The sequence below is a fragment of the Pseudochaenichthys georgianus genome, chromosome 13 (genome assembly GCF_902827115.2).
Source record: "Pseudochaenichthys georgianus chromosome 13, fPseGeo1.2, whole genome shotgun sequence".
Taxonomy (NCBI): domain Eukaryota; kingdom Metazoa; phylum Chordata; class Actinopteri; order Perciformes; family Channichthyidae; genus Pseudochaenichthys; species Pseudochaenichthys georgianus.
The window spans coordinates 7,154,261-7,176,507 of NC_047515.1; the positions used below are offsets into that span (position 1 = coordinate 7,154,261).

The 22,247-nt window shown below is 42.4% G+C and overlaps 1 protein-coding gene across 4 annotated transcripts in view; it reads right to left on the reverse strand.

The window, feature by feature from the left end:
• Positions 1 to 457: 457 nt before the first annotated feature.
• The window catches only part of LOC117457180 (kinase suppressor of Ras 1-like), a 74,217-nt gene continuing 52,427 nt past the window's right edge, over positions 458 to 22,247 (reverse strand). For 3 of the 4 annotated variants that reach the window (XM_071205326.1, XM_034097102.2, XM_034097103.2), the window contains exons 4-19: positions 21,826 to 21,983; positions 21,656 to 21,722; positions 20,622 to 20,705; positions 20,460 to 20,521; positions 15,115 to 15,227; positions 14,707 to 14,881; positions 14,523 to 14,580; positions 13,949 to 14,003; positions 11,139 to 11,378; positions 7,934 to 8,130; positions 7,722 to 7,818; positions 6,737 to 6,870; positions 6,345 to 6,476; positions 4,762 to 4,897; positions 3,347 to 3,480; positions 458 to 2,703 (exon numbers count right to left, since the gene is read on the reverse strand). In XM_071205326.1, the coding sequence (XP_071061427.1) occupies positions 2,616 to 2,703; positions 3,347 to 3,480; positions 4,762 to 4,897; positions 6,345 to 6,476; positions 6,737 to 6,870; positions 7,722 to 7,818; positions 7,934 to 8,130; positions 11,139 to 11,378; positions 13,949 to 14,003; positions 14,523 to 14,580; positions 14,707 to 14,881; positions 15,115 to 15,227; positions 20,460 to 20,521; positions 20,622 to 20,705; positions 21,656 to 21,722; positions 21,826 to 21,983 (1,930 nt within the window). In that variant the 3' untranslated portion in view covers positions 458 to 2,615. The remainder of the gene's footprint in view (positions 2,704 to 3,346; positions 3,481 to 4,761; positions 4,898 to 6,344; positions 6,477 to 6,736; positions 6,871 to 7,721; positions 7,819 to 7,933; positions 8,131 to 11,138; positions 11,379 to 13,948; positions 14,004 to 14,522; positions 14,581 to 14,706; positions 14,882 to 15,114; positions 15,228 to 20,459; positions 20,522 to 20,621; positions 20,706 to 21,655; positions 21,723 to 21,825; positions 21,984 to 22,247) is intronic. The other variant, XM_071205325.1, reaches the window with a different exon arrangement.

The window sequence follows — 22,247 nt, forward strand, 5'->3', positions numbered from 1 at the left end:
TTCAACACTTCAGGACATTTGGTGAAGCTTCCGGCTTCATTTTATTTTTGAAAGCTCTTGTTTTAAATCTTGAATTGAGCAGTTTTTCTCTTAGTTTTATTTGTTATATTTCAAGGCTTTATTGTCATGTCCCAGGCTTCTCCAACAATGCAACATGAATATATATATAGGACAAAAAACGAATTAAACCAATCAAAAATAGTGAATGACATAACAATCCAAATACAGTGCAAGAGAATTTGTGAGATCCCTGACTGTTGTTGTGGTCGTGAATTTAACGGTCATCTCTTTTCAATCTGGTGTTGTTATAGATTGGACAAGATCGTGCTAAAGTTGTCTTTAAAACCTGAATGTATAATCTTGTTACCTTAAATAACATGTGTGGGTTACACTGTTAAGTTCTATCGCCATTCTTTTCTGATACATAGCATTGATTGTAAAGAAGAAGCACACAGAGTACTGGAAAGAGGCTTTAATGTCTTCAATTGCTCAGACCTTAAGCGTACAATGTATCGTCACATCCTGTACACAAATACTCCGAAAACCAACACCCTCAACACATTCAACCACAACCCTCAAAAGGAGAACACCAATATACAAAGAGTTGACACAGTCTTTACAATCTAAAATCTCTATACAGTACCAATTAAAACGCTCGGAAATTGAAACCCTTTTACAAACACAGTAAATTAAATACAACCTCAATCACTGTATATACATATATATGTATAACGTCACGGTTTGATCATTTTCACGATCATAAAGCCCCCATTACATAAACCAAGTGTATTGTTATCCTGCCAGAGGAAACAACATGCACGCACGCACACACACACACACGTTGCAGAGTGCACTCATGGGAGGAAAATACAAAAGACCTGAGACAAATGACTTTATTGATTCAAGTTGTGTCCGCAGCTCATTGTTTTCCTGTGAAATCAAAGTAAGACTGAACAAATAGCTCTCGTGAAATGTCAGTGTGGGAGGTATCCCGCATCTGATCCATAGATCTGCAGGACTGAGTCCTAAAACCCTGAAATGACCCTTCCGATTCCCTCGTCTCAAAGTCAATGTTTTTTCTGAACGCTGTTGTGGTTAGAGGCCTGAGGTGAGGTCTGTGGGGAACACAAGCTTAAGAGATGCTATCGTTTTGTTCTTCGGAATAAAGTACATCAGGGAAAACTCCACTGGTGAAAGTCCGAAGCTTCTGTGTCATAAAAACTGTGGTTGCTAACAAGTGGCTAAATGATGCTAACTGCTGGGTTGGCCAACAGAGATGACCTCATCGCTGCACCACTCCATAGATGACGCATTAGGCAAATGTATTGAAACAGCAAGTCATGTGGCAGTTGTATCTGTTTGTTAGAGCATGCTAAAGCTGTCCAACATACAGTCATTTATGAGCATCCAATCATAAAGGCCTGAATCTAAAGTTTCAAGCGTCATGTCAAGTATTTTTGATGTTCAGCATAAGGCAATTTATTTATCCTTTATTTATCCAGGAATGTCCCATTGAGATACAATATCTCTTCTTCCAGGGAGTCCTGGCAATGTTTCAATATAGTTTAATATTTTCGGGGAGTACCCATTTCCAAGGAAAGTTACTATCTACGGTAGTGGTACCTCACTAAATGCTAATATCATGCGCACAATGACAATGCTAAGATGCCAGTGTCTAGCCAGCAGGTTGCATGTTTACCATCTTAGTTTGGTTAGCTGATGCTGATGGGACTGCCATTAAATCTGCAGATATTTGGTCATAAAGTATTGGGGAAAGTGGATTATGGTGCTACGTAAATAGTCAGCTAATCAAGAACGTTTTATTAATTCATCATCTGGGGACCATGAATATCTGAGAAAGTGTCCTCGCATCTCAGAGTGGTTAAGACATTAAAGTATGGACCACAGTGATGGTCGCTATTACTGGACTCCTATTTCTGGTCACTGTGGATTCCCCACGGCCAGTTTCCAAAGGCAGTCGTGTTAGTGCAGTCTCAGAGAGGGATCCAATGTGTCTAAAACCTTAAGGATAAAACATAACTTAGCGGAAAGATGACCTTATAGGTAAATGGGGGGGAAAGGTGAACAAACCCTTTTTATCTTTTCTTCTCAAACAATTAGAAGTCGATGCAATGAGGTTAACTGTTCCAATGTGTACGGTAATCTGTCTGTATGCAAGTCACTTTAAAAACATTAAAAAGCTAAATGAAGTGAATTGGATAAAGCAGCTTGTGGTTGAACCGTGGGAGGCACCAGCTGGTACATCGGTTAACAAAGGAAACCTGCCTCAATGTTAACACTGAGAACGTAGCAGCTAATGTGACGTGAAAGTAATCTTCATGATACGACAAGATATCCACGAACGATGTGTGGGACTATTATTTTGTACATTTGAAGTTGAATAAGCCTACATAGAGTACAGAAGGGGATCTTACAGATGTTCCCTCCCTCTGTCACATGACCCTCCCCCTGCTAACAGACTGCCATCTTGAGATTGAATCACTTGTACGCAAAGTCACGAAAACAATCAATACAGATATTAGTCACACATTAAACTGTTCTTTTAAATAATATTGACAACATTTGCTCAAGCCAATATAATGTTTTGGTAAGTCTCAGCTGCTGAATTTGTTCATGTATGTTCGGTGTGCGTGCAGACCCTGAGGGCACTGATCTCTCAGGCAGTGATGATGATCCCAAGGCCTTCAGCAGGAGAAGAAGGCAGAGATAAGAAGAAGTGGAAACAAAGGGAAACATAGAGGATGGTGAAAAGTGTGCGGGAGTGGAGATCAGACCCAACAGGAACAGAGGAGGGGGATCGGTCAGCACCCAGAGGAGAGGAAAGCACAAAGAGAGGGAAGAGGAGAGGAGACAAATCAGGAAAACAATAGAGGACATAACTGCTGACTGTGAGGAATATTATCAGTGGCAAAAGCAGATGAAGGAAGTATGGAGGGAGCGACAAATCCCCCAGGCATAGCAAACATACTATTTCCTACAAATACAATATACCGGCACTTGGTTCCTTCCAAATCTGGCCTGCGGTCCCTTTAAGAGTGTCTTCCCCTCCATCTTCCTCTTGCAAATCTATCTCTCTAACAAAGGCTAAACCGGCCCAAAAATAATCTGTATATAAAAAAAATAAAATGAGAAAAGGTCATTTATATGACTTGATACTCAGCAGGGCAGCTTCATAATATTCACATTTCTTTACAAAATCTTTTGAGCTCCATCTTTTTACTGCTTGCAAAATGTAGACGACAACAATCAAACGATGAAGACTCCCTTGTTTTGGATGTGTTTGTGTTGTAGGTCGGTCCACCCTGGAATGTTCTCTGATACCTACTCGGGGGTCTTCCAAAAGTGTCCGGGGTGAGACAGCCTGCGGTTGAGTTTGGGCAGCTTCTCCAGCATGTCTGCCAGCTGGGTGAAGGAGGGCCTGCCGTCCACCTCGCGGGACCAGCAGGCGCTCAGGATCTCCTGTTGGGAGAGGAGGGGGTTTCATACATGTGTTAATACCCTCACTGCGCTGTACATGATAAATAAAAAGCATCTTGAAGGTCTCCTATTATACTATTTTTAGTAAAGCGTTTTGCTCAAAATACCAAACAGATCATTCTAGGCATGCCTCATACCCCTCTATTTCAGCCCTGTTAGAGAAGTGCTGATTCTGGGTCCGTAGCTTTAAACAAAAAACAAAAAAAGAGAAGAGAGCTCATGCAGGAGAATTCTACCCAGATACTCAGCTAAATGCTGCCGTGATTAAACGCCATCATGTTCCAAACCACATCAAAGGTTATTTCTGAAACAGTATGGAGCTCAAATGCTTCTTTTCTTGCGGGTTTACTACGAGGTGAGTTCCTTTTTATTTCCTGCTTGTTTACACATACTCTCTCCAGTACCGGTTAGCTCTGAGTGTTAGCGATGCTTGCTAATGTAAACAAAGACCATATGTGACCTGCTCCGTCGCATTGACCCAAAGACACATTTTGAGTTGTATACACTGCTGGAAAGAGGAGATTCCTAGCTTTCTAATGATATCAGGATTGTTGTTGTTGTTGTTGTTCTCCAAATATTAAGCGAAATAAGTCACATTATATAATGACTGTCACCGAGTCATCATTTTGAGAAAAAGGCCTTCAAAGTTTCCTCTTCTCTGGAATCCATCGATCTGATTGGTTATTAGCAAATGATCAAAATACTACGGAGGGAAGATATTTTCGTTTGGATTACTGGTCTGGGGGAAACTCGCGAGTGTGTGTGTATACGTGTGTGTGTGTATGTGTTTGTGTAATTTAATTTTGCGTTAGTGTGTATTGTGTTTGTTTCCCGGGGAAAACCCTCTCGAGAAACACCGGCTGTTGTTCTGCCTGCTGTGACGTCAAGTTACTCCGTTCTCCGCTTGTAATTATGTCGAAGCTTCAAAGTTGTATTTAGTGTGAATGCTGTGCCACAGCATTGATATAAATGTATTCCTACAAGCCAGCTATATTTAAAATGTAGGAACGATAAATGTAGATTAAATGTTTATGCCTTACACATTTGTATCAAAGTCTCTCTCTTCTTTGTGCCGTGTACTATTACGATGTGTGATAATAAGTATGGAGGGGGGCAAAAAGATAAAAACCTCACTTCGGTATGTAGCACACAATATCTGTTGGTTTATTGTAAGTCACTTTGGATTAAAGTGTCAGCCAAATGCAAAGTAAGACAGACCAGATCATCATCCAGTAACTTGACGAACCATCTAACCAGACTCACCGTGACCTCCTTGCCCAGGTTGGCCACTGCCAGCACCCCCCTGATGCCCTCCCCGCTGCCCACCAACCAGATCTTGGCCTCCACAGGCTGGCTGCTCATTGGCCAGTCGCCCGCCTGCAGCTCATACCAGATTGTCCTGAAAACACAAAAAGGACATGAGAAAAACGATGGTGCGAATATGCAAATATGCCAAGTGGTGCATACAACTCCAGGACAAAACATTAAACAAAGTATACAATAAGGGCTAAGAGTTGAAGAAAAATGTCAGACTGAAGTAGGGCTGTGCAATTAATCGTATTTTAATACGATTGACAACCTCGTCAAGTTGGAGCCTCTTAGCTACTTCCGGTTTCCAGACAGGCGTTACCAAAATAAGAGTACTGCGTGTAGCAGTATAATTAAACATTACAGGTTGTGAGTGACATTAGTTATCATATTTATATAGTTTAGTAGGTTGTGGAAGTGCGCTCGAAAATATTTGTTTATCTTCTTTATTGGTATTTATTATTTTGATATTATTTATTTAAAATGTAGATATAAATGTATAATTTAATTTTTGTATTGGTTTTTCAGTTGAATTCAACTTAAAGGTCAGGGTATTCAACTGTTAAAAACATACTGTTCAAATTATTATTTGTATTTGTTTTAAAGTTCAATAAATGGATGTTTTCAAAGTCAATGAATAATCGTATTTAATAATCGTGATATCAATATTGACCAGAAATAATCGTGATTATTATTTTTGCCATAATCGCACAGCCATAGACTGAAGGTTAAACAAAGAATTTTAAGGAACTCTGCTTCAAATCATGTTAAAGGTGGGGTAGGTACGTTTCAGAAACCGGCTCGAGTGCACTAAAATGTGAAAGTACACAGCCGAAAAGAATCCGCCCCTTCCTTCAGACTTCCTTACAGAGCACCTCCCCAACACACATGAACGCGCAATGCACGCCCAATGACGGCACGCCCAATGACGGCACGAGATACATTTGTGCGTGCACGAGATGGAAGGCTGACAGACAGGGCGGCAAGCTGGCTGTACTTTTTACAGTATTACCGCTTCCACAGATGACTTTTTTTTATGGATTTTTTGTCAAAGCACTTCAGATATTCATGAGAGCATTCCATGGAATATAACAACAAGTGTATCTCGAGCCGGTTTCTGAAACTTACCTACCCCACCTTTAACTTCATCAGAATTATAATCAGAATATTGTATTCATCCCAGGGACACACATTACGCTTCTTGACAGTTGCACATTCTGAATTGTTTAAGGGAAAATGTCCATGAAAGGATCAAATAAAAAAATATATTTTTATAAACAACAAGTTAAAGTAAATATGTGCACATTGTACTACAACATTTAACATGTATATTATAATATATACAGTGTTTTATTAGTGTTGATAAAATGTACATTTTAGAAGAATGTATTTAGAGTAAGGGTAGGTTAATTAACCCGAGCAGGTGACAACAATATCACACTGAATGTTGTGTGAAACGTCAGTCCCAAAGGCACAATGAATCTGAACGTGAACCTGAACCTGAACGTGAACCTGAATGTGAATGTGAATCTGAATACCCAAATGCATAGACGTCAGCAGCATTGGAGAAGGGAAGCTGGTCCTCTTCCACCTCCGGGCTCATCTCGCGAACAATCTCTGGAGACAGGTAGTAGATCCAGCCCCGAGGTATCCTCAACACGTTCTTTCTTCTAACACACACACACACACACACACACACACACACACACACACACACACACACACACACACACACACACACACACACACACACACACACACACACACACACACACACACACACACACACACACACACACACACACACACACACACACACACACACACACACACACACACACACAGTACTAATGAACACTGGGTCGCCAGAGGTACAGCTCATTGGATATAGAGATGCAGATTGCAGCGGATCACTTCCTGTCTCTCCCACCTGCCTTCCTGAACCACTCCTGACATCCCAAACAGGCCGAAGTCTGTGATGACCACCTTGTTGGTGTCGTAGAACACGTTCTTGGACTTCAGGTCCTTGTGAATTATTCCCTTGGCATGCAGATAACCCATTCCCTGTAATAGAGACAAAAAGGATGTTCTTGTTACTGTTTGTGACTATAGAGTTTTTTCTTTCATTGGATTACTGGCTGGGCAACAAAGTGTCTTTAAAGGGACATATTCTGCTCATTTTCAGGTACATATTTGTTTTTTGTTCCTCTACTGCAGTGTTTCTCAAACTTTTTCATACCAAGGACCACTTAACCAATAAAAAAACACTCGCGGACCACCTAACTCTACAAATATCCCTAAACACATCGTTTTTCTAGAACAGATTATAAATCGCCTAAATAATGGTACAAACAAGTGACAACACGTGTGATGAAGGTGTTGCCCTGGGCTTTATCATGCAATAGAAAGTGAAACTTAAGCTCGTTCCATTGCGGAGATATTCCCGCGAGAGTGCGGAAAACTTAAATGTATTTATTTATTTCAAATGTGAAATGTTACCAATATACTCACGGACCACTAGGGGCCGCTCACGGACCACCAGTGGTGCGCGGACCACACTTTGAGAAGCACTGCTCTACTGTGACATGTCTTTTTGAGAGAAAGTAAATACTTACATTTAAGGATTAAGGAATAATAGTTGTTTTATTTTTGCACAGGTGTGGGCCAATTGTGACGGCAGTATTTGATCCGTGAAATACATGTGAAAAGTGCATAATTCAGTTATATATTTTTGTTATTACAATATACTTTCAACATTTCAAAAAGTATTTCATTAAATAAAAAAAGGCACAGAAAGAAATAGTAATGTTTCATTTATAACAGAGACACATCCGTGACATATTTAGTGAGACATTTGGTATTCATAGATTATAGGTAATCGTCATACATTGATATTCAAATGACAGGCTGCTTACCTTTACAATATCCTGTGCAATCTGCCTGATCTTATTGATGTCTAGCAGGTGACCTCGTTCTCTTACAACAGAGTAGAGAGTCACACCTTTACAGAAGCTGCAGGACAAACACGGCAACACGGTTACTAAAACACACAGCATATCACACGTACTCCTACAAAGAATACATATTGCCATACATGAGTCTGTGTTGGGAACTCGAGCAGCTGTACCTGGTGATGATGGCCAGGTGTGGGGGGGCCATGCAGGCGCCCATGAACAGGATGACGTTCTCGTGCCTGGTCTGCCTGTAGTTCATCACCTCCTTCTTGAAGAGCTTCAGGTGGTCCTGGTTGTTCCCGTCCACCTCCACCAGGCGGATGGCCACCTCCCCGTGCCAGCGGCCCTTATGAACCTTCCCCCAGCGGCCCTGGACAACCACAGGGTCAAATGTGTCTGCTGTGTCGGACCCACATGACATGTATTCTGTATGTGTACTTAGTATCATGCTATGCCCCGCACAAAAGAACACCTGAGGTCTTCCCCAACGCTCAGTTGTTATAAGTCGAGGCTAAAAACATTTATTTTGACAGCTGCTTACCCAGAAGTCATTTCACTTGTTTTATCACCACTTCTTGCAACACCTACTGTTTTTACAATGTTGTTTTTCAACTATTCTGTATCTCTTTTACGCATGTTTTTTATGAATCTTTTATTCCATTGTGTTTATTTATTGTTCCTTTCGTTTGTCTTCCTATTGTGTGTTCATGTTGATGTAAAGCACTTTGAATTGCCTTTGTTTCTGAAAATGTGCTATACTGTATAAATAAACGTACCTTACTTTACCTGTGTCTCAATACACCTTTAGCTCTACTAGAATTAGCTAGTTTGAGTGCATAAGTACGGCACAATGGAAATGCAGTGCACTGAGAACGCTGATGGTGCTCTCATAACGTACACAAAGTTTTGTTTTCAAGCCCCCAGGAAGTTGGCCAGTTGTTGAAGATAATTTAGTGGCAAAACGGTGGTTCGACAACATCCCTGTCAGTCATGTGACGTCATTAGGCCCAGAACTACTTGTTCTCATTGATTAACATTGGTGAAGATACATCTGTAAATCTACCACCCAATAGGAATTACAAAAAAAAAGGCTATAAGAGTTATCAATAATGTTGGATATCTTGAACACACTAATGTATTATTTTTGAAGTCACACATATTGAAGTTCACTGATCTGGTTACATGTAAAACGGCACAAATCATGTACAGAGCCAGACATCATCTACTTCCTAGGAAATTAAAAACATTGTTCGTAGACAGAGAGGGGGGGTATACTTTGAGAGGAAATCTACATTTTAAACAACTCAAGGTCAGAACAACTCTGAGAAGTATGAGTTTAACAATCTGTGGGGTGACTTTATGGAATGGTTTGGAGCAGCAGTTAAAACAAAGCACAAGCATCATTCAGTTTAAAAGGATGTATAGAAACACTTTTTTGGAAAACTATGAGAATGAAGAAAGGTGATTGAAGATGAGAAATTATTGTATATGTATGTATACTAGGGATGCCAGCGATTATTCGATTATTCGAATATTCGCTACAGTCTCCATAATTGAATATTATTTTTAAAAATCGATTTTTCTTTTTTTTAAAAAAAAATTTCTGGATTAGTTTCAACCAAAATATAGACTAATGCTAATAATAGTAATAGTATTAATAATTGTAAATGGTCATTGGTTACACCACCAGTTTGTTTTACTGTAAACTTGGAGGAAGCCTGCGTGCAGAGCAGACTGCTGCTGCAGCACGCTACACACCGCCCCCCCCCCCACCCCCCCTCACACGTGCGACTAAAGATGAACAAAGCGGCAGGTAAAAAGAGTTCCTCGTGGAACTACTTCGAACTTACAAGTCCAAAGGAAGTTAAATGCAAGCTCTGCGAAAAGACGTTGGTCTATCACAGCTCAACCTCAACAATGCGTTCGCATTTGAGTGCGAAGCACGCCAAAGAGGTTACAGAGAAAGACGCAGCACAGCCGGCCATTACCAACTTCACTTCAAGGCCACGTCGTTGTGATGACATGCTTGTTTGTTGTTTGTACTGTTAAACATGTTACAGTAAAGAAACCAACGGAATTCTTTTTTTCTTCTTCTCCTCTCCCTACTCTCGGTCGAATAATCGATTATTATTCGCCAGGGCTGCCGAATAATCGATTTTGATCATGGTCAGTTTCTGGCAACCCTAATGTATACATGTAACTGTATACATTATGCAATAACTTGCATAATGATTTAAAGGACAATCATTGATCAAGTAAGGGGTGAGAATTAATAAGCATTCACTTCCTCCTACTCCCTTTCGGACACATATGATTTATTATTATTATTAATATGAAGACTTTTTTTTTCTTTTTTTTGTTGAATATACAAATATTACCATGAATGTGGATAAATACTGTATTATAACAATACGGTATTCTGTTTTTCACATTTGTTATTTTTTAATCTGTTCGAAATAAAGACTGAAAGAAAAAAGAAAGAAGAAGAATAGGCCTTAATTCATTCATTTGGGCCTAAAGTTGTAAAATGTGCTAAAAACCGAGTCCGAGTTGTTTTCCCGCTCCATTTGACTGAGCCGAGACCAGGCACGAAGCTGCGTGACGGAGTGGATTGGCAGCAGGGTTTGGAACAAGAGAAAACAAGTGTGCGGTCTCTATGGGCTTCATGAATGGGGAAAACGTTGGAAGATCCAAGTATTTGTGTTCTTAAACAAAAAAATGAACCACTGAGCAATTGTCATGAGAATGACCTGGGCCCTGCCTCAGACCAGATCTCTTCATCTTCTGGAACACCGGAGACTTTCGCTATCAAAGACCACAATCCTGGCTACTTAACCCAAGTAGCACAACCAGCCATTGCTAATGGTTGCTGCTGTGAACACAGCAATATGCCAGATCATATTTTAATATGTGGGTTTTTTCAAAATACTGGTGTTGAACAGAGGCCAACGTTAATTGTATAGGGTTGATTGAGCAGTCTCTACACAGAACAATAACGTTGCATATTGCTAACGCTCTGGACAAATTAAGAGACAGCTCCACATTTTTTCTTAAATCTCAATCTCTAAATGTATCGCAGCCATTCCAGTGTCTGTTGAATTCCAACACAGATAAATGTTGTCAGTAGTTTATAGAATAAAATAACACAAATGTACATAATAAAACCAAAGTGGTCTCTTAATTTTTCCCAGAGTTGTATCTAGCTATCGAGCTAGCTAGGAACCTTGGTAGATATCAGCGGCAAATGTCAGTTCTGGTGACAGCAGAAATATTTAATTCGAGATAACACTACAGAGTTTAAATTGTTCACAGTGAACGACATGCAGTGCACCAAGAGAAGTACTCTAACTGAGGAATAGCATTAGTGTGTGTGTTCACCTGGCCAATGAGCTCTCCCAGCTCCAGCTGCTCGTACGGGATGTCCCACTCCTGCAGGTAGACGCTGGTATGGCTGGGCATACGAGATAACGGCCCCCTCCGGCGGCCAACGGCCCCCCGGCGGCAGATGGAAGAAGGCAGGTCCTCCAGCCCGTCCGCATCCCCCTCCTCAGGGGAAAAGCTCTGGTTTGTGTCGCCATCTTTGCCTGCTTCCTCATCTTTAGCTGGGTAGTCTTCCTCCTGAAACAAAGAACACAACAATGGAAGTGACCATGGACTGTTGAGTAATCAAGTGGTTTGAGGGGGAAAAGGATCTCTTGCAAAAAGAAATGTGAGAAATATAAAGAAAACTAATGGAAGTTGAAGAACAACCCTTTCAGTTGATACAGTGGCATAGTATTAGCAGCATGGGCTCTTTGAGTACAATGTAACAATCGGGTTCTCTTCCGGTGTACAGTGTAGTGTCTTCCAACATTTTAATTATTTATTTCATCATTTTATAAAATTACAATATTATATGCATCACTATTTTAAGTTAAACCAAATACAGTCCAGTTTTTACAGTAGAAAATACTGTGAATTATTGTGAATGTTTGCACATTTCTTCACAATGATACCTATTTCAAAACTCTTCCAATTTAAATTCAGATATACTGTACATATTTTATTATATTTTCAGAGTAATTTGTCTCATTAAATAGATTTATAATAGTTCTATGTTTGCATCTTGTTTTACTAAATTAATGAATTCTTCTTATTGTGTTTATATATGCACCATTATAAAGCAGAGCTAATTCCTTACGTTTAAACCTACTTGTAAAAAAAAGGAATTCTAATTATGTACTTTACTAATTATGTACTTTACTGTGTGCCTATGTATATATTGTCCTGTAATAATCAGGCTAATGGCGGTTGGTCAGGCTCATGACGGTTGTCAGGCTCATGGCGGTTGTCAGGCTCATGACGGTTGTCAGGCTCATGACGGTTGGTCAGGCTCATGACGGTTGTCAGGCTCATGACGGTTGTCAGGCTCATGACGGTTGTCAGGCTCATGACGGTTGTCAGGCTCATGACGGTTGGTCAGGCTCATGACGGTTGTCAGGCTCATGACGGTTGTCAGGCTCATGACGGTTGGTCAGGCTCATGGCGGTTGGTCAGGCTCATGGCGGTTGTCAGGCTCATGACGGTTGTCAGGCTCATGACGGTTGGTCAGGCTCATGACGGTTGGTCAGGCTCATGGCGGTTGGTCAGGCTCATGACGGTTGTCAGGCTCATGACGGTTGTCAGGCTCATGACGGTTGGTCAGGCTCATGGCGGTTGGTCAGGCTCATGACGGTTGGTCAGGCTCATGACGGTTGGTCAGGCTCATGGCGGTTGTCAGGCTCATGACGGTTGTCAGGCTCATGACGGTTGGTCAGGCTCATGGCGGTTGGTCAGGCTCATGACGGTTGTCAGGCTCATGACGGTTGGTCAGGCTCATGGCGGTTGGTCAGGCTCATGACGGTTGTCAGGCTCATGGCGGTTGGTCAGGCTCATGGCGGTTGGTCAGGCTCATGGCGGTTGTCAGGCTCATGACGGTTGGTCAGGCTCATGGCGGTTGGTCAGGCTCATGACGGTTGGTCAGGCTCATGACGGTTGGTCAGGCTCATGGCGGTTGGTCAGGCTCATGGCGGTTGGTCAGGCTCATGGCGGTTGGTCAGGCTCATGACGGTTGGTCAGGCTCATGGCGGTTGGTCAGGCTCATGACGGTTGTCAGGCTCATGACGGTTGTCAGGCTCATGACGGTTGGTCAGGCTCATGACGGTTGGTCAGGCTCATGACGGTTGGTCAGGCTCATGACGGTTGGTCAGGCTCATGGCGGTTGGTCAGGCTCATGGCGGTTGGTCAGGCTCATGGCGGTTGGTCAGGCTCATGACGGTTGGTCAGGCTCATGGCGGTTGGTCAGGCTCATGGCGGTTGGTCAGGCTCATGGCGGTTGGTCAGGCTCATGGCGGTTGGTCAGGCTCATGGCGGTTGGTCAGGCTCATGACGGTTGTCAGGCTCATGGCGGTTGGTCGGGCTCATGACGGTTGTCAGGCTCATGACGGTTGGTCAGGCTCATGACGGTTGGTCAGGCTCATGACGGTTGGTCAGGCTCATGACGGTTGGTCAGGCTCATGACGGTTGGTCAGGCTCATGACGGTTGGTCAGGCTCATGACGGTTGGTCAGGCTCATGACGGTTGGTCAGGCTCATGGCGGTTGGTCAGGCTCATGGCGGTTGGTCAGGCTCATGACGGTTGTCAGGCTCATGACGGTTGGTCAGGCTCATGGCGGTTGGTCAGGCTCATGGCGGTTGGTCAGGCTCATGACGGTTGGTCAGGCTCATGACGGTTGGTCAGGCTCATGGCGGTTGGTCAGGCTCATGACGGTTGGTCAGGCTCATGGCGGTTGGTCAGGCTCATGACGGTTGTCAGGCTCATGACGGTTGGTCAGGCTCATGGCGGTTGGTCAGGCTCATGGCGGTTGGTCAGGCTCATGACGGTTGTCAGGCTCATGGCGGTTGGTCAGGCTCATGACGGTTGTCAGGCTCATGACGGTTGTCAGGCTCATGACGGTTGGTCAGGCTCATGACGGTTGTCAGGCTCATGGCGGTTGGTCAGGCTCAGAGACACAGCTCCTTCACAGAACACTTAATATGACATAACAAAGTAATGTGCTCTACATCAGTTCATTTGCAAGTGCTGTGAACCACAACGCCCAAGCAAATAAGTCATTATTTTCACTTCCTGTTTGTGGTAATGTAACTGTGTGAGTGAGGGCCAGTTCTCACCCCCCCTCGCTGCGTCGCTGACAGCTGTGTGTCAGTGAAGGCCACCTGCGACAGTCTGAGAAAAGAGAGACGGGAAATAGCAACATTAATACATATATCTATACTCCACTGTATGTGTTGTAATATACGTGTTCATATAAATATTTTAATTGCACATTTTTTATTAATCCTTTTATGTTTATTGATTTCTCTATTTTATTTATCTTTGATTTATTTAATTTGAAAATGGAGCAACTGTCCAGTAACCCAATGTCCTCGGGATTAATAAAGTATTCTAATTGTGGCATTAAAACAAAATGTTACTATAACTTCTTGTGTCATGTAAATATCTATAGCAGCAGTGATTTTAGGCATTACAATATTTAAAACGAATAAAGTATACAAAAATAAACAACACATTTCGATATGTAATATAAACACATCTGCAGTAGAAAAAAATATATCACAAATAATACAAAATGTAAAATATTCCAGATCAATTAAAATGATCTATAAAAGACTAAATGAAAGAATATTATATGAAGTATGATAAGCTAACATCAGCCAGTCTGGTTTCTGTGTTGCTTTCCCTTACCCAGACTGACTGGAGCCGCCAGCATGTTGAACAGCAGTGTGTGTGGACTCAGGAACATCTGGTGGAACATCAGTCAACATTCATCATTTCATACTTTATACTTTATTAAGTCAGAACGGAGGATGTGCAATGCTAAACGTTTAAAAGGCTTCAGACAGGTGAATACATCTCAACAGGTTATGACCTGGGAAGTTGAAGCGGCTGTCCCGGGGGGCCTGTGGTGACGGGTTGGATGGGGGGGTGGTTCTCACACTGGGGGGGTTGTTGTGCTGGAAATGTGCCGGGGAGGAAGGTGTGGAGGAGGTGGCGGATGATGGGTTACTGCTGGAGTCCAGCTGGCTCAAACTGGGGGGGTGCTCCTGCATGCACACGCGCACACACACACACACACACACACACACACACACACACACACACACACACACACACACACACACACACACACACACACACACACACACACACACACACACACACACACACACACACACACACACACACACACACACACACACACACACACACTTAATAACTTTGAGAACGGCAACATATTAAAGAACAACAAGAAAGAAACGTGTGCTCATGTGCTTACCCTTTTGGTTATTGCCTTAGGTAAAGTGCCGAACTGCAGTGGGATCATTACTGTGTGATCAATCCGGTTATTGATATCTGACGGCACTGACTCTGCCCTCCGCATCCTGGGCACTGCAAATCACATCAAAACATTGGTTTAATTACATAACATTGAATATTAAAGGTCCCCTATTAGACTGTTTTACATGGATATTAGGGCTGCTCGATTATGGCAAAAATCATAATCTCGATTATTTGGGTCAATAATTGATATCACGATTATTAAAAACGATTATCCATTTACTTTGAAAACGTCAATTTATTGGAGAAAATGTGAACAGTAGTTTAACAGTTGATTATCCTGAACTGTAAGTATAATTCAACTGAAAAAGAAAAAAGTAATAAGAAAAAAGAAAAAAAAAGAAAAGTAATAATAAAAAAATAATCGTTTTATTTCGATTATGTTGTTTTCGTAATCGTTGCAAGCCATAATCGTAATTGCGATTAAAATACGATTAATTGAGCAGCCCTAATGGATATATTATAGGTCTCAGTTATATAAAAAACATGTCTTTTGCCCCTTTCACACCAACACGTTTTCAGGGCCGGCTCGGAGCTAAAGCCTGAAAAGTACCGGTTTGACCTCTTCACACCGCAGCGTCTCTTATGCGGCTTTCACACCAGCGCTTTTCAGTTTCTAGCTCCGAGCGGGAGCTTTTCTACTTCAGCTCCGGTTTCCCTTTTCAGCTCCCGCTCTGTGCACACCGCCCACTGGCGCCCCAGAGCTGCGTCATGACGTCACCGTTTACATCGCTGATTTGCCACCCAACGGAAGCCATTACGGCGCTCACAACAACAACAACAACTGCGTTGGGTCGATGATCGTGTTGCTTTTAATCACACGAAGCCAGAATAAATTGAATAACGACTTCTCCAACCTTATACTTTTCTCCAGAGTGCCGTGGTTCATTGTTTATTAATGTGTTTCTGCAGCATTTACCGACCGCTGCAGTGCTGGCTGCTCTTCCACAGAGTGTATTCTCCCGTTAGCTCCCGGTTAGCTCACACTGCAGCGGCCGCTCTAAAGTATTCACTGTCCGACTCACACAAGCAGCTGATGCATATCCCCAGTTCCCTTAGCCTAAGTGAATGTGTGTCTGTTTGGTATCACAACGCTGTTATGAAAGTTTCTCTGGTATAAAACGGGTGATGTTAGCATAGCAACCGAAGCTAAACTGACTACTTGCATCCGATAGCTGCAATAATACAAAACAACACGTCTGCCTCTCTCCACAATGATCGATAACAGTGAACGGATGGTCAAAGTAAGGCACAAATAAACAGAATCACACGAAGCCTGGTTAGTGTTGCCTGACTTTATAAAGTGTGTTTATAAGCACTACTGCTTGTAGGCAGGCATAACAGTCGACCCATGGGAGGTGGGTTTAGTTTCCTGCACGCCTCGACGTAAGAGAGACGTAAGCGACGTCGCCTCTTAGCTCCAAAGCTCTTGCCTCTGGACCGACAATTTTTTGGAGCTGGAAATGAAGCGGATTCCGGAGCTAAGAGCCGGCGCAGCTCCGGTGTGAACTGGAAAACCCGGCGCTTTTCAGGCTCTAGCTCCGAGCCGGAGCTGAAAAGGCGCTGGTGTGAAAGGGGCATTAGCTCCGGAATCCGGTTCGTTTCCAGCTCCAAAAAATTGTCGGTCTAGCAGCAAGATTCCGGAGCTAAGAGGCGGTGCCGCTTACGTCTCTCTTACGTCGAGGCGTGCAGGAAACTAAACCCACCTCCCCTGAACATGGGTCGACTGAAGAGTCTCGTCATGCCTGCCTACAAGCAGTAGTGCAGAGCAAAGTGACTAGAAGGTAGGGTGACCAGACGTCCCCGTTTTCCGGGGACAGGCCTGGATTGGCCTGTCCCCGGTTGAAACTGTCCCCGGAAATGTCCCCGTTTTTTACACATAGCAAGGTGAAATAAAACGTTTCATGTCAGGAAACATTGGGTAAACAGACTGTGGTCAAGCCAGCCCCCACTTCGGAAACCAGTCAAGCCAGCCCACACGTTGTATTGCGGTGCACGAATATCCTATGCATTACGGTAGAGGCCTGTAAAAACTGCCTTCAAAATAAAAGCGCAAAAAACACACCAAACATATTCATATATACTGGTGCTTAAGTTAAGAAATATAATGTGATCAATAATAATTTAAAACAAACTACGTATAGCTACCACATTATAACTGAGTGAATGTAAGTATACAGTTATGAAGACATATATCTGACATTTCCACTGGGTGACACATTTCAATTGATACCATCTCACAACACTCCTAAGATAACATTACTTTCTGAAACACAATTTAAAATGTATGCTGTTTAAAATCTCAAATCAGATCTATATTTAATTTGTCCATCAATATTTTGATTAGTATTAAATGGAAACTGTCCATAATCAATGAGTCATTCGAAGTCAATCAAATACTTATTTCACTTCAGGGTGATCGGAGACCCCATCTAGTCAATCAGAGAAAATCAGGACAATCTGAAGTAGAATTTCAAAATAAAATACTTTTGAAATCTCATATATGGGCTATCGTCCTTCTGTTTTTATACACGAATAAATAAAAAACTATCCACTATCAAAGACTTATTTCACTCCAGGGTGATAGCAGGACACCCCATCTAATCACTCAGAGAGAATCAGGACAATCTGATGTACAGTTTCAAAATAAAAGACCTTTGAAGTCTCATATATGATCTTCTGTTTGTATCCAACAGTTCAAATGTTCAAATTACATTGAACGAGAATTGTCCCCCTTTTTTCTTTAACAGTGAAGAAAATTGACCGCAAAACTCAAAATGTCCCCGCTTTTAATTTTGAAAATCTGGTCACCTTACTAGAAGGCAACCACACACTTGTAAAAAAAAAACACACTTTATAAAGTCAGGCAACACTAACCAGGCTTCGTGTGATTCTGTTTATTTGTACCTTACTTTGACCATCCGTTCGCTGTTATTGATCATTGTGGAGAGCAAGCAGACGTGTTGTTTTGTATTAAAGCAGCTATCGGATGGAATCAATACATGGGCTGCACAGGTTGTCATGTCCGACTATCACAAGTAGAATCATAATGAAAAATACGCCGGTAAAATGTGCCTGTAGAAAACGGCTTATGCCACAATAGGATAGCAACAACAAGTATTCAAGATAGTCAGTTTAGCTTTGGTTGCTATGCTAACATCACTTATTTTATACCAGAGATAGCAAGTAGTCAGTTTAGCTTTGGTTGCTATGCTAACATCACCCATTTTATACCAGAGAAACTTTCATAACAGCGTCAGACTGACACACATTCACTTATGGGGAACTGGGGATATTTATCAGCTGCTTGTGTGACAGTCAGACAGTGAATACTTTAGAGCGGCCGCTGCTGTGAGTTAACGGGAGAATACACTCCTGTGGAAGAGCAGCCAGCACTGCAGCGGTCGGTAAATGGCGCTGAAACACATTAATAAACAATGAACCAAGGCATTCTGGAAGAAAGTAAAAGGTTGGAGAATTCGTTATTTAATTTAATCTGGCTTCGTATGATTAAAAGCAACACGATTATCGACCCGACGCAGTCCTCCGTTGTTGTTGTTGTTGTTGTGAGCGCCTTAACTGTTACGGTGAGTGAAGCAAGCAGGACCCAAATGCAGATAACGCTGAAAAAAACCTTTATTTCAAGGATAAAATAAAAATAACTTGGACAAAACAGAACTCTCACCGGTGAACTTATTCACAAACAAAAGACGAACCAACACTGAACACAGGAAAAGACAAGCCTAAATACAGGGAGGGGTAATCACAAGACGAGAAACAGCCGGGCAGGGGAGGAGAAACACAAGGGCGACAGGTGAACACAATCAGACAACTAGACACACCAGGGAAACTAACGACAGGGGGAAAACACAAATAACCAGACATACAAAACTACAAACGTGACAAATCATCAGAATCCTGACAGTAACGCCGTTGGGGAGCAAACCAGCGATGTAAACGGTGACGTCATGACGCAGCAGCGGCAGCTCCAGTCGGGCTCTGGGCGGTGTGAACAAAACGGGAGCAGAAAAGGGAAACCGGAGCTGAACCAGAAAAGCTCTAGCTCGGAGCTAGAACGGGAAAAGCGCTGGTGTGAAAGCCGCATCTGAAGTGTTTGGCTCCAAACACCAAACAGATCATTGCAGCATCCCATAATCCTCTCTGTTTCAGCCCTGTTTCCAAAGTGCTGATTCTCTGTCTGTTACTTTAGATGAAAATAAGGAGCAACTCTGAGAGACATTTGGTTAAAAAGAACACAATGGTGCTCTAGGAGGAGATTCAGATGATAAGGTGGGGGGGGGGGTACCTTGGTTAGTGATTGGCTAAGGGTTACACAAGCCAAAAAAAATCGTTACAACCTCATAAAGTGGCCAAAATCTGATCAGCTCCTTTTCAGACAGGTTTTTATAGAACTGGATAAGGACAAAAAGTGAGCGAATATTTTTTCCTGAAACTTCCAAAATCTCTTTACACAGAGGGGACACATGTATAACATTCATGAAAAAGGGGATTTTGCATAATAGGTGACTTTTAAAGGTTCACACATCGTCTATTTAGGGCCTGTGTCCACATAGCGCCCGTGTGTTTTTTTAAATGTTTAATGAGAAAGATAACACAGAAAAAAAACAGTGGGTTTTTTTACGCTCTATTTTGGTTTGTTTGCTCGATTGCTTGGACTCAACACCGTTTTATCTTATCACAGAGTCGACAGTGACGTCACTTTCAGACGGAAACTGAAGTAATAGCACAAATAGATGTATACAAATAATGTCATTATATCTATGTCAAAGAAACTTAAGTAAAAGCACTGGGAACATTTCTAGATGAATCGCTTGGTGGAGGCTCTACCCAGCGCTTTTTCTCCCAGAACATAACACAATGTGGAGACAGGGCCTTAAAAAGATATACACAGATCTGTATGTGCATTAAAAAGAGCTCTGCTTCCTGCACTCATACTTACAGGTTATTACAAGATCACTTCCTGATGCACTGCCAATGTAGATGATGCAAAACCCACAGTTTACGATTGAAAACAGATAAGAACTCTTTAGTACATCCTTTGCTTTTGGTTTAACCATCGAAACTCGTCTTAGCTATATTCCTATCAAACTAAATATAGTCAGTTTGTCAGAGTTGTATAAAGCAACAACCTGTCCAATTCAGTTCGACTCTTCAGATGCTATGTGCTGAGATACACGTCAAATAAAAACAAAACTTTCCCTGACAATTACATCTCAAAAGAAGAAAACATGGAAGAAACAGACGGCGTTGCGTGATGCTTACATGTGAGAAAAGATATCCGACAGGAGGGAGCCTCTGTGGTACATTTGTTGTGGCACTTTAACCTGTGAGCAGATGGTTATAACGTGAGACCATTGTAATTGGAATTATTAGTCAAACAGAGTATGGGGGGGGGGGGGGCAGGGCTATTTTTAGGATTCTTACTTGCAGTGTTTGCACTTGACGCCAAACATCATGCTCTTGCGACACACTTGGCACGTCTGGGAGAGCCAGGACTTGGTGGAAAACCTACAAAATACAAAACATGTGGTCTTTGAAAACAATCAGCTGAACAAACCTAATGCCAATTCAGCCTTTACGTCAGTGACTGCAATACCACACACAGTCAGCTCTATATAAATGTATTTTTGGTTTGGGAAAATAGCCTGCACACAATATAGTTTGCTCTTAAAGAGGCCATATTATGCTCATGGGGGTTTTCCCTTTCCTGTATTGTGTTTTATAGGTTTTTGTGCAAGTAAATGTTCTGCAAAGGCTACAATCCCTGTGTTCCCTCCAGAGGGAGTTCCCCCCTGCCTGAAACGCCTCAATTAGACTCCTTTGTTGACTACCGTAACATAGTGACATCACTATGTAACACCCACACTTCTAATGGCTAGCGCTTGTATGCATTGTACGTGGGGGGTGGGACATTTCTGACACATCTTGAAGCGGTTGACCAATCACAACAGAGCTGGCCAGCTAACCAATCAGAGCAGACTGGGCTCTAGTTTCAGACAGAGGGTGAAAAGAGGTGCTGCAGCACAGGCAGTAGGAGAGAAATAAAGAGCTTTTTGAACATTAAAGAATGGAGACATGTCCCAGGAGAGACACTACGTACTGATATACACCTGAACATTAGCAGAATGCCTTTTTAAGTATCTTGTCCAAAACGTCACCATATTGACACAATGAACTTGGTATCGAACCACTGACACTCTGATTGGTATACATCCATTCGGCCCCTGAGCCACAAGTATGATCTTCATTTTATAATAATGCAAAATGTCTAAGCTAAACTTTACTTGGAAAATGTCCAGAAAGGTCCCGACCCATTGCAACACTACTCTAATGAATCCTTTTGTCAGTGTCGACACTACTATAACAACAGAATCTACAGCATTATTCATATAACCTTGTCAAATAAAATAGTTTGTTCTAAACAGGACAGTGGGGGGGGGGGGGGGTTGATCACTGACCTGTGAGTGACAGCCAGACCAATGTCTCTCCTCATTGTCTGAGGGGAACCCCTGTGCATGGAGACATCTGTGAAGAACATGGAATGTGTCAGAAACACAAAGGCAAGGAAGCAGAATCGCAGCAGAACAAAGAGAGGAGGAACCAGAGCGGATCCGTGAAGGACACTCACTGTCCAGCAGGGTGGGGGTGGCGGGCATCATGTAGGGGGCTGAGGCCGGGATGGGGCCAGGTGTTCGGGCAGAGAGCGGGGGGGAGCGCAGCGCCGAGTCATCAGGAGTGTTCCCGTTGATGTGAAGAGCCCCCAACACTTTGTTCCTCTTACCGCCTCTGCAACACAGAGAGCAACAAACAACAAGGATACATATTGATATTTTTCCCTTCATTTGTGTGTGTGTGTGTGTGTGTGTGTGTGTGTGTGAATGCCACATTACAGAAGGTCCTGCATTGGAGACTGTGTTAGACAGGATTATCAACTTAATGACAATTTTGTAGTTCGTACATTTTTATACGTAGTAGGTCTACACATTTGAAGTGTGTCCTTTGGGTTGGCATTACAGAAAAGGTAATGAACTCATATTGGCTAAAAATGTA